This window comes from Monodelphis domestica, chromosome 6 (genome assembly GCF_027887165.1).
Source record: "Monodelphis domestica isolate mMonDom1 chromosome 6, mMonDom1.pri, whole genome shotgun sequence".
NCBI lineage: Eukaryota > Metazoa > Chordata > Mammalia > Didelphimorphia > Didelphidae > Monodelphis > Monodelphis domestica.
Genome location: NC_077232.1, coordinates 230,236,703 through 230,254,219, shown reverse-complemented (window position 1 = coordinate 230,254,219; position 17,517 = coordinate 230,236,703). Strand labels below are relative to the sequence as shown.

The window sequence follows — 17,517 nt, the reverse complement described above, 5'->3', positions numbered from 1 at the left end:
GCTTTGCTCTCTATCCACTGAGCCACTCAGCAGCCCCTCAGAGTAGGAATTCTAATACAAAGTTCTTTGACTCCAATTGGCTATAAAACTCAGTTACTGGAATATAGGTGTAGTTTATGGTGGAAATTAATGAGAAATTATGAGCAAGCTGCAAACGAGCCAATATTAGACTTGGGTGTCCCATTTCATCTTAGTTGTTAATTGGATAGTGAGAATACACTCAAGGTCTTCTGACTCAGGTCAGCCATAAAACTCAGTTACCAGAATATAGCTGGAGTTTATGGTGAAAATTAACCAGGAATTATGAGAGAGGCACAAACAAGCCAACATTGAACTTGCGCGTCCTGTCTCGTCTCAGTTGTTAATTGGATAGTGAGGAAGCTTCGGATAGAGAGCACATTTTACCCTTAGAAAATTCCTGGACTCTAAGCGTTAAGATTCTCTTGTTTTCATAGCCTGACCCCTCTGTCTTATCAATGAACTGAACTGTCTGCATTTTGAACATAGAGGGTCCTCAAAGCCCCAGAAACTTCAGAGTCATGAACTTGGCTCAGGAAATGGGTTCCCCAGAGGAACGCATAAAATGTAGCCTTGTGGGCCATTGCTAAGTGGCATTGCAGCACCTGTAAGCCCCTTGCCCTGGCATTGCCACTGTGTCAAACAACCTAATTTCTAAGGTTAGCTTGGTCCAAATTGGGGCTTGGAAAACATTTCTTAAAAGGAAAAATAACCCTGCTTCTTGAAAAAGAAACCTTTCAGGCAGTCTGTAGAACTCCTCTTTAATGGGAGTAAAAACCGAAGGGCTACCTGCTGCCATATTTTGCCAAGCAGCATTATTACCTGTCATCCTTGCATCCCATCTTCAGATCAATCGGCTGTACTGAAGTTGCATTAGTGCTAAATTATTGGAGGAGCATCAGGTTTTTTTTTTCCTTGACAGTGTCTTCACTTCATTTTTTTTTCTTCCCTTGTCACCTCTGTGAGTAATCTTAATAATACCATTGTCAGAAACAGATCTTCATCTTCTATCAAATGAGATAAAAGTCAAATCTCCAAAATTATGAAGACCCAGAATCTTTTAAATCTAACCAGGGATAGAATATATCCTGTTAATTTGTCAGCCTTCTAGGTGAACCGCCTACACAAGACAGTAAGGATTAATCAAGCAAGGGAGAATTTTGAAAAATATATTTTTCTAATTATACAATCTCTTCACAGTGGTCCGGGGTTAATGCAGAAGTGAATTCTGAGAGTCAGTAACAAGAAAAGAGACCCAAGTATATGAATTGTCTTATAATTACCTGAGAAGAAGATTCTCCTTCTGGCAATCATGAGCTTTTAAAAGTATTAATCTGATATTTTTGGCATCTAATTTCTTTCCTTTTAGACAATTTGGGGAAATAATTGACTGGTTTTATATTATCTCTGCTCTTATCAAGTAAGCATCAAATAGTATTCGTTTCATCTGGGCATTATTACTTAGCCATTTCTAAAGAACTGGAGCTAAAATGCTTTAGTAATTGGTCATATTTTCGCAGATTTAAAGCATCTCATGAATATTGCAGAGATGTTTTGCCTTCTTTGGCACACTTGACCAGCATGCCTCCCAAGGATACAAAAAGCCTGCATTTCTCCTAGGACCACTAGAAAAGTCACTTTCATCTGATTGGGGTTTATCATCAAACTTGTTGACAATACTCATCCCAGCTATACTTGGGAATTCCAACAGAGAATTAAGATTGCTTACAAAATAGAAAGAAAAGTCTGTTCCTTAGCATCTTAGCTTTTTTGGGGTAATATTGATCTGTTGAATTTCAGTGCAATGGCCACTGGATGCAGAGAACTTGCTAACCACACACACACACACACACACACACATACACACACACACACACACTCATGCGCATGACTGAAGACTGGGGAGGCTAAGCTGGGGTGTGAGAGGAAGATTTGACAACCTTTGGTGCATATCCATGAAGGGGACAATTTTTCTAGCAGATGAGTAGAGAGGGAGAAATGCTAGGGGAGTGATCCAAGAAATGGGAAGAAAGTCAAGAAAGTGTGGTATTCTTGATTGTCACCATTGCTGTTGAATTGTTTTGGTTGTGCCTTCATAACTCTTTCTGACCCCCTTTGGGGTTTTCTTTGGTTTCCCATTTCCTTTTCCAGCTCATTTTACATATGAGGAAATTGAAGCAATCAGGTAACAGTATCAGAGGCTGGGATTGAACTTAAGTCTTCCTGATTCCAAGCCACCCAGCTGCCCCATTTTTGATGCTAGAAAGAATTAAAATGGAGACTGGCCACCCAAGAACAAAGGTAGCAGAGATGTCTGGAAGTACTAGAAGAGAACATATTATTGGTGTGAAAAGAATAAGCAAATTTTAAACATCTACTGTGTGATAAGTGCTTTAAAAAAACCCTCAAATATTCACTCATTTAATCCTCACAACAACTCCACAAGGTAGGCACTATTATTATAACCATTTTTTACATTTGAGGAAACTTGGGCAAATAGAAGTGGACTGACTTGCCCCAGGTCCTACAGTTTGAGATTGGATCTGAATTCAGAACTTCCTGACTCCCAGACCAGCACTTCATCTACTGCGCTATGGTAGGAATTGAATGTAAAGTAAAAAAAGAGGCAAAAAGAGTGTCTGCCCACAAGAGACTTGGGTTCTGGGATAGGAAGTGGGTAGAGATTGCTTTAAGCTTGTTTTTTGCTTTTTTTGTTTTAAATTTTCATTTGTAATTTTATTTTTCCTTTTCAAGGAAGGAAGGAAAAAGAAAGGGAGGGAAAGAAAGAGACAGAAAGAAGGAAGCAAAGAAAGGAGGAAGAGAAAAGGAAGGGAAGGATAGAAAGAAAGAAGGAAGGAAAGAAGAAAAAAAGAAAGGGAAGGACTAGACCAAAACGTATATTAGAAATAGAATTTGGTAGAAAGGCTAAATTTGGGCCATTTTAAAAAATTAACATTTTATTTTGACTTAGTTGTTTCAGTTGTGTGTCCAACACTTTATGATCCTATTCCGAGTTTTCTTGGGAAAAATATGAAAGACAGATTCTATATCTTTTTATTTAGAGAGCTTTTTTCTGCCAGTGGTTTGCCATTTCCTTCTCCAGCTCACTTTACAGATGAGGAAACTGAGTCAAAAAGAGTTAAGTGACTTGTCCAGGATCACACAGTGAAGAGGTATCTGAGGTCTCATTTGAACTCAGAAGGATGAGTTTTCCTGACTTCAGACCTGGCACTCTGTGTACCACCTCACTGTCTAGGGAATTTGGTCTCAGCCCAGTAGAAAGATGGAACCAAAGAAGGAAACTTTTCTTGGACCCCAAAACTTTTTTTTAAAGCTAAAGTTTTATTGAAGTTTTTTGTCTTTAAAGTCACAGTCCTTTAAAAAAATAAATAAAATAAAGTCATAGTCCTTTCCAAATAACTCATCACCTCTCTCCTCTCCTAGAATAACAAGGAAATAAAACATTTATTATTAAGCACAACTATTTACAAAATAACCACACCTGTACCCACAGACCCTCACCCTCCCATGGAAAGAAGAGCATTGCTTCTTTTTGCAGAGAGCCTCGGATCCGTGGACAGATTACAGAGGAAATGACCAGAAATGATGTGATTTGAGGAATTCAGACATGGTTGATTCAACCCTGGAATGAAAAGACAAGTGCTATTATATCTCTTTATTAAGAGAGCTTTTTTCTGCCATTTTCCAGATTTGGTGCTCACTTAGACAGCCAAGAGACTTCCTGCCCTGCTTAGATAGTCTCATCTGCTTCTGAGGATCACCCTGATTTCAAGGTTTTCATATCGCCCAGCCAACCACGTTCTCGATAGAGATGAAGGGTTTTACATTTTTAACTCCAGTTATTTTGTAGTTTTAAGAGAAAGGAAGCCTGTTTATAATTCTCAGTGTTATTGCCAATAAACCACCCTCTCTTTTTCTGCAGAATTGTAAAATGCTGCTTGAGCTGGGAGGATCTATTTCATATGGTCATTTCTGTTAATGAATCAGGACATAGAAATGTTAAATTTTGCCCCAAACTGCAGGGTGAATTATGGGAAGATTGTTGTAGTCAGTGTGACAATTTCTTCTGGTGATTCAGAACAGGAGAGTGTAATTGTGTCTATAACCTGTTTCATAGCCCTCTAGTTCTTAAGAGAAACACCGTAACCCAAAATGTATTTTTCTCAGTGGGGGAACCTTTGCTTTGACACTTAGATTTAGGAGGGAGCCAGATGTGTTTCCAAATTTTCCCTCAATCATTGGGGCTTGTATTTCTTCCCTTATTCATTCCATAAATATTTAACTCCCATTGTGTTGATGGCATTGCATTAGGCTCCAAGGGAGTCCCAAAGAGCAGAGCAGACAGGGCTCAAGCCCTCCAGAGGGGCATAAAAGAGATTATTACATTTAATTGTTTCTAGCACCAAGCAATGTGTAGTCCCAGCACAAAACTGTTGGGCCCCTTGGGATGGGGAGATGATTGTGCCCTGGGTCTTTCTCAGGGGTCTATGTTGGGCCTGAGTTCCCCTTTCCTATTGGAAACAAAACCTAGATTCCATGTTTTCAGACAGATTTCTTCTGGGCAAAGGATCACATCCCTAAATATTTAGTGAAATATACTTCTAAAGTTGGAAAAAATAAAAAAGGAAGTCTTAGGTTTTTAAGTCTATTCAAGACATCAGTATTAATTTGTGAAACTGTGCCAGGCTCGGTACTAAAGAGGGACAAAAAACAGATCTTTCTGTCTCTTGGTAGCTCATAGTTTAATGGGGGAGACATTAACAAATAACTATGTATATATACAAACACTGTGTAAATGGGAAGTCAGCTCAGAGGAAAGGCACTAGCTGGGGAAGGATGGGCAAGGGCCTCCTGTAAAGGATAGAAAATGAACAGAATCTTTTTGAAGTCATTCAAGGAGGTAAGGAGGGAGGTGTGAGGGACAACCACTGGGTTGGAGCTTTAAAAAAATGTTAGGTGCATTCCCCCATCCAAAGAGAAATTTTCTTCTTCAGTTTCATTTTTTTACTGGGCAGCTATTGGTGCTATTTGCATCTGGAATATACTCATATCTTCCTGAGTTCAAATCTAGTTTCAGACACTCCCTAGACACATGACCCTGGAAAAGTCACTTAACTCTGTTGGCCTCCATTTCTCATCTGTAAAATGAGCTGGAAAAGGAAATGGCAGACCATGGCAGTGCAATATTACTGCTTCTTTAAAAAATTTTTTTTTATTTTAATAACAAATTTCCACATAAGTTTTCCAAAGTTATATATCTCTATTATCTCTCCCCCTTCTTTTTACCCCCCTCCTGGAGATAACAAGCAATTCAATCTGGGTTAATATTACTGCTTCTTAAGAAATTATTAATACAAGAATTTTTTAAAAACCTTACATGAACTGATGGTAGAATGAATAAGCAGAATGAAGAAAACAATATACATGATGACTAAAACAATGTAAATGTCAAATAAAAAACTTGAAACAAAAATCTCTGTAATTAGAATGGCCAAGGTTGACCCTGAAGAAAGGAAATGATGTGTATCATCTTACTTAGCATAGGTGGGGAACTATAGGTCCCCCAAATATTTTTTTGATTAAAATTGCTTGATTAGCTTTGATGAACTTTGTTTTCCTTTTTCTTTTAATTAAACATTTCATAAGGGATGGCTTTCTGGATGGAGAATGTGTGAGGAGATGTTGGGAAATTGAGATAATATAATGAAATTAATCAATTTTTTTAACTTCAACATTTTAAAATTTTAATTTTTTAAATAAATTAAAGTTAAACAGTATAAGAAAGGTCAGGAGGCAGTAGATAATTAGATGCCAAATGAATTGTTTAGACAGAATTGCTAATGGGTTCAAAGAAGGGGGAAAAGGCTTGTTGGAGGAAAAACTGAACCTTGAAATGTGGATTAAATTGAGTCAAGTGCCATTCAGGTACACTGGCAGAAATGCCAAATAGTAAAGGAAAATCTGTTAAGTACCTACTCTGTGTCAGGCACTCTGTTGACAGAGAAGGACAAAAGAAATCTCTGTCTTCAAGGAGCTCACAATCTTAAGTTAGTTCTGTTTTGGGGGCCTTGAAAGATAGCTCAATTGGTAAAGAAATTATATTTTCATTGTCATTGAATTTACCCCTCATAAGACCCTTAAAGAAAAATTCCTTTGAAAAAGAAAAGAATATAGAGATAAAGAAACTGGAAAATGCCAACTGTAGACTACTAAAAAACAAACTCATTTGAGATAAAGGTTTGCTTTTATGCCAGTATGGCCCCATTCCCCCAATTTTTCTCCCATTCTCCCCATCTTCCATTCGTTCCCCTTTTCCCCTTTTTCTTTTAAGGGAATAAAAAGGTATATTTACTTGACTGAACTACTTATTGTATAATCTTTAACCTCTTTAAGTATTTCTGGGAGGTAAATCCAATCCCTTAAGAGAGAAATTCTTTTGTTTAAAATAACAATAACAACAAAAAAACTATGCCTCATACTCTTGCCTATAATGACGAACCATTTTCCTAGCCATTTGGGTTCTCCAGGGCGTTGTGAAATCTTGGACTTTTATAACACTTAGGTCGTGTGAAGGTACTTGGCCTTGGGCCCTGCCACTATGGCTAATGATTTTGTTGCTAATTACCAAAGTGGTCAGACCATGTGGCCCCCATTTGGTGATCTTGGACTGTGTCTCTGCTAATTAAAAAAAAAAATTATCATCTTTCTCATTCAGGTCGTCTTGCCTAGAATAGCTACAACCAAAAAGACTTCGGTAATATATTCTTCATGACCTGGAATAGTATTTGTTCCTCTCTCCTCCAGTGTGCCATGCTGAATTGAATGCCATTATGAACAAGAACTCGGCGGATGTGAAGGGTTGTACCATGTATGTTGCCTTATTCCCGTGTAATGAATGCGCGAAACTCATCATCCAGGCAGGTAAGGGCTGGTGCCGGGCTGATTTGCATTGCTGTCTGTTGCTGAGTACCTCATCACAGATGTATTTGATTTTAAATTGCTGTTGTTTAGACCTAAATTAATTGCACTATCAACTTTGCAGGAGATTGCCGTGTTTTGTGTTTGAATGGTGCCAGGTATTTTAAGACTAATTGTATCCTCTGTGATTCTTAGCATGTTTTTAATTTAGGTTTGCAACTTCTTAAACCGCCGAGCTGCCAAAGAACAACACAGGCATTGAATATAATTACTGTCAATTTACTGTACTCTGACATATTGTGCATAGATTAAGGGGAGGGGGGAAATGAACTTCTGTCTGAAACAAGGTCAGTTGGGAGCCTCTCTATGAAATTTTAATTTGTATGTAATACGGGGTAGATATTTGAAGATTTTAAAATATCTTTGTTCAGAAGTGTCATAAGACTTCTATGATCCTCCCTTAATTTTTCCTCTTATTAGAATTACTATAAATCTGTGTTCTTGCAGCAAGGGTGTTGCTCTGAATGCTTCTCCCTCCTCAGACCGTGAGATCCGAGTATCGAGCTAACTACGGTGTACTTTATCTCCATAAAACTCTCGGCTTGAGTCCTAAACACTTATCATGTTGGCCAGATGTGTGGCTTAAAGGGCCCGTTTATCATGCGCTTCCATGCAGTTCTGAACAGATCGAGTGTGGGGGGATTGAAATCAAAAGCCTCATGTTGAAGGGCTCTTAGAAAAATACCTTTCTGGCCTCGCTTTGTATTCTCACTTGGGTTTTATTTTTCCCAGATTGTATTCTTTAGAGGGAACAATGGAAAAGAAAAGAGAATAAAAAAAAAACCCAACCCCATCACACACAGCCTTATTTATGTGTGGGTGGGAAAGGGCACAGAAAAAGGGAAAGCATGCTAGAAAAAGTGGGGGTAACTTTCAAACTCTGTATTGGTGGAAGGGGATGAGAACAAGTGAAATCTGTCTTTGTACCCAAAGAATGAGTTTGAAATAAACACATCCATCCCTCTCAAACTATGAAATAATGGAATTGGAAATATTTTGGTATTTATTTCTAAATCAGGGGGTCTTAAGACTTTATTGGGTCATGGACCCCTCTGGTGGCCTAGGAACTCCTCAGAATAATGTTTTTAAAAGCATAAATGCATACGATTACAAAAAAACCCAACCTAGTTCAATTGTTCAATTATCAAAATATTTTGAAAACTGGTTAACACCTAGTGGAATTACTTGTCAGCTATAAGAGGAGGGACAGAAGTGGGGAGGAAGAGAAAATTAATCGGGTAACCACTGAAAAATATTTAATAATAAAATTTAAAAAAACTGGGGTTCACAGATCCCATATTAAAACCTCTACTCTAAATTTTCTATTCCTTTCCCTAAAGTAGCATTTTGAGTTATAACCTATGAATGTAGACTGCAGAGATTTAGACCTGGAAGGGACCTTATAGTCCATTGAACCAGTCCCCTCATTTTTACAAATAAAGAAAATGTTATGAAAGTAACTTGCCCACGGTTACACAGCCAGTAAGTATTGGAGGTATGATTTGAACCAAAGTTCTTCCTGACCCCACTTTCAGTTGCCTGTCCATCATGCCATTTACTGTCTAGAGTTGGAGCCAATTTAGCTTGGATTGTGGCTAAACCATTTTCTATCTGTTTGGGCAAGTCACTTTATTAATTTACTGTAACTGATTGGTACCCAGTCACTGGGGCTGATTGGGATTACCTTGGTAGACTGCGCCATCTTGTTACATTGACTAATGAATGGGTCTTCACTAATATAGAGCGTGTCTACTTGTGCTAGGCCTCATCTATAAAATGGACAAGTTGGACTAAAGATGACCTCAGAGGTCCCTTCCAGCTTGAAATCTACGATTCTATACCTAAAATTTAGTCATCATGTTAATTAAGCCTTAAATGTTTTTGTAAATTTCCATTTCACTTGGGGAATGGGGATGGAATATAAGTTGGTTATTGGGCAAATGATACACTAACTATCCTTTTCTGTGTCAGAGAATAGAAAACAAAACAATTCTAAACCCTTATCTTTTGTTTTAGTATCAATTTTAAGAGTGCAACATGGGCTAGGCAATTGGGTTTGAGTGACTTGCCCAGGGTCATACAGCTAGGGAGAATCTGAAGCCAGATTTGAAGTTCCTGACCCCAGACCTGGTGCCCTGTCCACTGAGCCAGTTAAAGGGAGAGATTTTTATAAGTAAGAATTGGAATTCTTACCTTACAAAGTGTAATTAATAAGACACAATGAGGACTCCATCAGTTTCTAATAAGTTACATATTATCTGTATCTGCATTTCCTAAAGGACTTTTCCACATTATCTTTTAAGGTATAAAAGAAGTTATTTTTATGTCTGATAAATACCATGATAATGATGAAACCACAGCTGCAAGGCTCATGTTTGACTTGGCCGGGATTAAATTCAGGTAAAAAGGACAAACTTTTGATCGATGTCAGGTTTTTATTTTGTTTGTTTGAGTTCTGAAAAATCTCTGCTCCCAGTGAAGAAGCTTATTTGATTTCCATTAACATTGGAGTGTGCACTTTAATTCCTCTCTGGGTTACCTGACTTTCTTGGCTTTGTTGGGGCTTTTGAAATGATGGAAACACTGTCAGTGTAATAAGAATCTGAACAATGTCATCGAAAGAATAGATTTTTTAAACGCAATGACAGGAGCATCTGAAGGCAATCTGTTTAACAGGCTTCAATTCCAGGAACTTTCTAAGGCTTCAACTAATTATTCTAGGGGAGGGGGGGTTTTAAAAATTCACAGAGTTTTACAATATTAACATAAGACCTTCTTAAATTTTGCAAATATAACAAATGTGGCATAGAAAATTTAGGATGAAAGCAGCCTGCTAGGTTGAGACACCCAGGAATTCCTACAGCGGTATTTTAAATCAAGGTTTGAAGTCATTCAGTTATTTCTTGCCTTCAAAAGCTATTTGGATTTTGATCATCATCTTGGCTAGGCAAAAGAGGAATATAAGATGTTTTACTTGCAAACTAGAGCAGCCACTTGGATTCCTGGGGAGAAGTTAGTTGAGCCTTTTTGAGATGGCAAAGCTTAAGGAAGTGGATGCTTTATAGTGGTCCGCAGCCTGATCCACCATGGTCTTAGGGGAATGGTCTCAGGTCTTTGCCTGTTATGGTTGGGATATGGGCTGTGCTTAATGAATTTCTCAATACCTTATGAGACTTTAAATCCACATTATTTGCATAATCCTTTGCTGGTTGATGCAAAGAAATATATATTTAGTCCCCAAATATTATCCTTTTTCATTGCTAGGGAGGACGTCCAATGTTATTTTTTAAATTGTTTTGGGGGCTCATTTTAATTTTATATTTGCAAGTCCAATTTTTAAATGACTTCCTATTAAAGTTCATTGATTTGTCTGCCCCTATACAAGAAGGGAAATAAAACTTAAGACTGTAGAGCTGTACCAGAAGTACAGTCTAAATTTACTGCAGAAATTTGTTAGCAAATGAGGAGATAAATTTGGGGGGAGAGCCAGCAATGGGATATCACATCCTGCAGCTCCCTGCTTAGAAATCCTTTGACTCCCCTATAATTCATGAACTCCAAAAGCTAAAGAATACAAAGCCTAAGTAACCTCACACTCCTCTTTTGTCTTAGTCTTTTTGTCCATGTTTCTCCCAGTGTGGTGCACCCTAATTGGCTCCGATAAAATATCAAGTGAAACATAGGAACCGTTTTTTTTTTCTTACAGAAAATATTGGTTAAACCAAAGTAAACAAATTGTTTTAAGCTACTCATGGAATCACATCTTTATATTTTTCTTCTTTTTTTTTTTGTGTTTAGGAAATTCACACCCAAGTACAGCAAGATTGTCATTGACTTTGATTCAATTAACAGCAGACCGAGTCAAAAGCCTTAGTGAGTTACATCTCATTAAAACTCTAGAAGATTGAGATTATCCTCTTCTAAGAAGCTGCTAATGCCTTTCATCTTGAAGTTACACATAACTTTTTAATAGCCCGTACAGCAAAAGTAGACATCTAAAGAATATAAAGCCTCAAATCTTCCTTACTGTCTCTCTGGTCACATGGAATCTACATCTATTTAAACTATTGATTTGTGATTTGAAATGGAGACACATTGGAGCGTGGGCAAGGATGGGGTAGTGGTGTTTCTTTTTTTCTTTCTCTAGAAGAAACACGGGGCAGAGAAAAGAAAAAAGAAGGACGTTCAAATCCAGACTTTGCCATTTACCAGCTGTAAGTTGGGCAAATGCCTTAATCCGTTGACTCTGTGATGACAGGTCTGGCGTACATCTTCTGTGGTTCCATGCTAAGTCTGTTGTATGTTTCCCCTGGTACTAGGTCATTGGGGCTGGCTGGGATTCCCCAGGTCGGCTCTGTGCCAGCTCAGTGCCTTAGTTTAGCAATGGCCCTTCACCCATTTAGAGTGTGTCTACTTGTGCTAGAAGACAGATAAATAATTGCTGTTGTCTTCTTAGCGGGGATGAGCAGACACACTGGGTTGAACATCTGGTCCCAGTGAAGTAGAACATGGAAGTGCCCTTGTTAAAAGCGAACTCCGATTCCAGGCGCCTCTATAAAATAGTGCTGGGAGAAGGTCACCCCAAACGTGATGGCGACAGATTGAGGACTGCCAGCTTGCCCTTTCAAATCCTTGACGGAGGGGCATCCCACTGTATCAGTAAATATGTATCGAGTGCCTACTTGAACGATCCAGGCAGTTAGCATTTGCCTTCCTCACCAGATCTCAGCAAAAATAGCTGCTTTTTGGGAACTCATTTTATGTCTTTTTATCAGATGCTGCATTTAATTCGTCTTGTTCTTAAGAGTTCTTTATGGGGGCATCTGGGTAGCTCAGTGGATTGAGAGCCAGGTCTAGAGACGGGAGGGAGGTCCTAGGTTCAAATTTGGCCTCAGACGCTTCCCAGCTGTGTCACTTGACCCCCCTTGCCTAGCCCTTACCACTCTTCTGCCTTGGAACCAATATACGGTATTGACTCCAAGACGGAAGGTGAGGCTTAAAAAAAAAAAAAGAGTTCTTGATACTGTTGGTTGAATGGAAGACCTGTTCCTGATCCTAAAAACACTCTTAATTTAATTGTTTGTAGCTTTCAGGTCGAGGACTCAAAAGTTTTTCACTCAGAGTCTAAAGACGAGAACTGAAAAGTTTCAAGAGACTTCAGATAGTCATCTAACCTTTTATTTAACAATTGAGGCAAAAAGAAGGGGGGAAGTGAGTTGCCCAGATTCACCCAAGGAATTAATATCAGAACTATCATTCCAACCCAGAACTCCAAATCCATTATTCTTTCTCTTCCCCTGTCTTTTCTGCTGTCCCCACACCCGAGGATAGGTTCTGTCTGTCCTCTTATCGTCCACCTTTGTTCAACACCTGGGTTATCTCTACCATGAGATAGAACTGAAAATAAAAGCTGTGGAGGCAGTCTGTTCTAGCTAGAGTGGTGACTTGGGTGTTTTTAATCACACTGCCTCATTGCCTTTGTCTTCAAAAATATTGCTTAACCAAACAGCCTCACTAATCAGCACGAGGCTAGGGAATGCGTGTCAGTGCACCTTGTCTTTTATCTAATTTAATTTTTTATTAGCGGTTTAGTACTTTTGTTTAGAAATGTCTCTCTTCTGGAGAGTGTTCCTCGCTTTCTTTCTCTCTCTCCCCCCCCTCCCCCCTCCCCCCCCCCATCCCTCTCCCTCTCCCTCTCCCTCTCTCCCTGTCCCTCTCTCCCTCTCCCTCTCCCTCTCCCTCTCTCCCTCTCCCTCTCCCTCTCCCTCTCCCTCTCCCTCTCCCTCTCCCTCTCCCTCTCTCCCTCTCTCCCTCTCTCCCTCTCCTTCCCTCCCTCTCCTATTTTGCTGAACTTTTTGTCTCCAAGGTTTTTGTGCTCTATATTTTCAATCCTTATGCAATTTGGCATTTTACCAGTTTTATTAAAATCTTACTGAAATGTCCTAACTGAAGTGTGCTCATCATTGTAGTATCATATTGTGTGTTTAATTCTATAGTTCCTGCCATGGTTGTTAGTGGTGCCTGGAGCACAACAGACCTAATACATACTTTTCAAACTTCTAAAAACTTCCCCAAACAAGCTACTCACATTGTAGATTTTCTTCAGGGAAAATCCAAGGTGATACCTTTTTCTGGGCTAGATTTTTAAAATAAATAAATCAGATTTCCATGAGGTATTTGTGTATATTTATGGTGGAGCCAGAGGGGCAGCCAAGTGCCACAGAGTGCTGGACTTAAGAAAAATGGCAAACTACTTCAGTGAGATAACCCCAAATGGGGGTCATGAAGAATTAGACATAACTTAAACAACAAGCGTGGGGCCCAGAACTCTGACTGTGGGGAAGGAATGTTGATCCTTGCCTTACTTTTCAGACTAGATTCAGGGACCCCTCCCCCCCAAATATAGCAATGGAACAGATAAAAACTCTCAACTGTAACACTCTCCACTGTGTGTGATTCAGTAGGCCAGTGTGGTGCCATGTTTGCACATAGTCCATGTGGGCAAGAATAAAGGTTAAAATGTGTAGGGTTAAGCAAGGAGGATTAACCCCACTGCCTCTGCTGCAACTAGGACTAGATTTTTCCAGCGGGCACCAATATGTGACCTAGATCACCAGGATTAGCAGACGTTGAGCCAACACAGATTCTTCCAGTTAGAGGCAGAATATTGTCCCAATTCCAGCTCGGGAACTGGAACAAAGCAGCTAGGATGTGTCTGAGGCCAAATTTGAACCCAGAAAAATCCCCGTTTTTAGACCTGGCTGTCAATCCACTGAGCCATCCAGCTGCCCCCTTCCCCTGACCCAGGTGAGGTTTTTTGCAGAAGGTGGGACCTAATGTGAAGTTCTCTTACATAAAGATGCCAGGAAGCAGAGATGAAGGAGGAGAAAATACCCAGCATGGGTGACAGTGAAAATGCAGGGTCAAGAGATAGTATCTTTTTTGAGGAACATCAGAAAGCCCAGAGTACACTGGAGGGGACTGTAATAAGGCATGAGAAGACTAGGGCTTGGACTCTTGTCTCCCAAGCAATGGGAAAAGGATTCTTGAGGGCGGAAGGCTCAGGAGAGGGATGTTGACCTTCCATGTCCAAGTTTAGAAGGAAGGAGATGGAGAAAGGTGAACAAGAAAACCTCATTTCCTTTTTCTCTGTGCAACCCTTGGGACAGTGCTCTGTAGCCACTCAAAGTGTGGAAGAAGCAGATCTAGAAGAACAGTTATTCAAGGATAACAACATTTTATAAATGGAGAATTGAAAGACCTAAGAACCCTGCTCAACCTAGCAGTCAGTGAAGACTGGAGGACCTATGATCAAGAACGCTGTGGATCCAATGTGAAATATGAAAGGCATTTTTTTTAGACATGGTCACTAGGGGAATTAGTTTGACTTGAAGACACATTTTTTACAAGGGTTTTGCTTTTCTTTTGGGGGAGGGAGGGGTAAGGAGGTGTCGAAAGGGGGAGGAAATAAATGCTTTGTTAATTTTCTGAGGACCTCCATCAATGACCATAGACTGATGAGGAGGGAGTCTTTGCCTTAGATGTTCTTTGGAAGTCTTATCTGGAGTAGGTTGTTCCTTCAAGGGAACTGAGACCAAGAGGTTTAACCATACCTTTTGCCATGGTTTAGATCAGAAATTCACAAAGTGATCTTATCCATGGGGTTTCATAGACCATCATTGCATGTAAAACCAATAAGACCTTGACCCAACACATTTCCTACTCTTATTTTTTAGACTTCAACAACATACACTCCTATGTCAGTGTGGTGGATAGAGGTGTGTCCTTGAAGTTAGGAAGATTTGGATTTCAGTCCCATGTAACCCTGGGCAAGCCTCTTAGTCTTACGGTGCCTCAGTTTCCTTATTTGTAAAATGATGGAGTTGGACACCATGACTTCTAAGGACCCTCCTAACACTAAATCTATGCTCTTATGTTCTCTTTAAGTGCCTATTTCAAAATCAATTGAGCCCCTGCCCTTTCTGGACGTTGGAATGGGACAGTTTTCTATTCCTATATGTTCAACTAATTCACTGAGGTGGGAAGCTCTCCTGCCTATGACAAAATGGAGTTGGTTGGTGTGGAAATTGAGAGAACCAATTCGATTCTGCCTCCTGGACACTGACACTATTATCCTCCATCTTATTTTTCTGCAATTCATCCATTGGAAACCAGATGGTATAGGCTGTCATTTGATAAATGCAGGTGAATGCAATTAATCTCAGTTCTGGGAAAGGAAAGACCCCCAAACCTATTTGTCCTTCCCTCCTCCAAACGTGGAAATGCCCTAATCTTTCCTCTAATTAGAAATCAGATGACCTAATTTTGTATCCTGGCTTATATCCTGTTGTTTTCTTTTCATTAATTTGTTTTGTTTGATTCATTGTTTTTAATACATAAAAATCTGTCTCTGTATTCAGTCTTTGGACTGACTGAGGGGTCCATTGACCCATTTAATATGCCCCTTTTCCTAATAAATTGTATTGCTTAGATTGTTTCCTCAGTTATTATTAATTATCCATCACACCTGGAACTCATCTTTCTGTTGGTAAGAGGGAAAAATTGCCATCTATTGTCCACAATACAAAACACTATTTGAAATGGGAAAGGATTGTTCTCAGCAACTCTTAATGACAATGGTTAGGGATGATCCTGATATCCTGTTCAGTTTCCATTAGAGGTAGAAATAAGGAACTCATAGGTCATTGAACAATTTAATTAGCCCTATCAGCTGGAATATGCATCCGACACATTGCCACTCAGTGCCTCCACTCCCTGCTTAGTCTTTATATGGAATTATATTTGCGACTTCTAGCGTAGAGATACTGAGAAGTTGTGACACCCAGGATCGCATAGTGCTATTAAAATTCTCTGGAGTGTGCATTACAATAATCATTTATTTGTAAAAGTTAGAGAGAACATCACATGATAATCAGACTGCTCCTAATTAATCTCAGTTTGCCATTCCCCATCAGCAAAAAGTCACTCCATGTAGTAAGTCTCCAGCCCCCAAAAAGACAAAAAAAAATGGAGCCCCTCCTCCAATGCCCTTTCTTATAAAGCCAACGGCATCACTCCTGTGTCTCTAGTTGGACAGACTTGACCTCCATCTGGGTAGAGCCCAGTCTTCTGGATGCCAAGGGACTTGGGGCCAGCCTCTTCCCAGAGCCAGGGAGCCACTGAGGTCCTCCCATAGTACACGTGTGCCCAGGCAAAGAGGTGGCTGATAATGGATTAAAATGGGTTTTTCAAGTATAAGAAGAGGGTGTAATTTATATTGAATTCACACATTCCCTCTCTGATTCTTTGAGACATGAACTGGTTAGGCTCATGCTAGTCTCCCCAATGAATCATCCCATATATGAATGTCTTGCATTTCAGGATTGCCTCACCAGGTGCATATCCTACATTTCACGGAGGGTCTAACTACAATTTGAATGTTTCTTATATTCAGAAATGACTTACAGGCACATTGGCAAGGAGCCATTGGGGGCATTCTCCTTTGGCCCAAGGGTTTTATAATCAGAATAAAATAATGGCACATGGGAAGAACAAAGTGGATGGAGGGCTCAGCTCCCCACAGTTCAGTTTTATCTCCAAAGGCTCACCTCAGAGTCTTGGAGGGAGTGGTTGATATCTGGGGACATCCTCTAGTGCTGCCATCTTTCCATTTGTAAACACGATGGCCCATACAGCATCTTCTCTAGGAAATCTGCTTTTCTGGTCCAAGTTACTGGCAATATCTTTCCCTAAACTTGCTTTAAAAAGGTCTTAGTTTATAGGCTTTAGGATATTTTCACAATCCCCCTTCAGGAGGATGAGATACTGCCCAGGATCTGATCCTAGCATAACCTGTTGGTAGCAGAAAATAATGTTCCAACATGGTGAATATTTATTTACAGCAATAATATACATATGGTAAAGGGTGCATTTTTGTCCTGTTTGGGGCCATTTTCTTCCTTGTGTAGTGTATCAAGGACTATGATCTTTGAATCCAAATGTGCTGACTCCATTCTCATCAATAAATGGAATAGTTTGTCGAAGAAATTTTGGCAGATCTTTTCAAATTTTTGTCCTGTCTTTCCAATTTGATTTTTATGGACTAACTCAAATGATCTCGCTTTATTGCATCTCCTGTCTGATTTTCTGTAAACTTTTCCCCCCTTCTCTTTCTCTTAGCTGTTTTATGAGAGGACACTGCCAATAACCTTAAACTGTGTTCTATAAAAGTTTGCAAATGGATTTTAATTCAAAACTGGTTTTGCCCTTGGTTGTCATGATTCTCTCCTTAGCAAGGATATCAAATGTTTGCTGGCTGATGTGGTTTCTAAGCTCTCTTGTTCAATTCCTTTATCTGTCTCTAAAGAGAACCTGTGAACTGTCCTTCCATTTAGCTGCAACTTCCTCACATTTTCTAGTTTAATTAAAGTGAGAATGTCAATATCAGATATGATTTCTTTCCTCCACTGATATGTCAACTCAGTTGTTAGAAATTTAGGG

General features: G+C 39.5%; 1 protein-coding gene across 1 annotated transcript in view; it reads left to right on the top strand.

The window, feature by feature from the left end:
- The window catches only part of DCTD (dCMP deaminase), a 43,027-nt gene extending 27,520 nt beyond the window's left edge, over positions 1 to 15,507 (top strand). Inside the window, exons 4-6 of the mRNA XM_007496084.3 lie at positions 6,844 to 6,960; positions 9,321 to 9,417; positions 10,816 to 15,507. Of these exons, the coding sequence (XP_007496146.1) occupies positions 6,844 to 6,960; positions 9,321 to 9,417; positions 10,816 to 10,891 (290 nt within the window). The 3' untranslated portion in view covers positions 10,892 to 15,507. The remainder of the gene's footprint in view (positions 1 to 6,843; positions 6,961 to 9,320; positions 9,418 to 10,815) is intronic.
- The last annotated feature ends 2,010 nt before the right edge of the window (positions 15,508 to 17,517 follow it).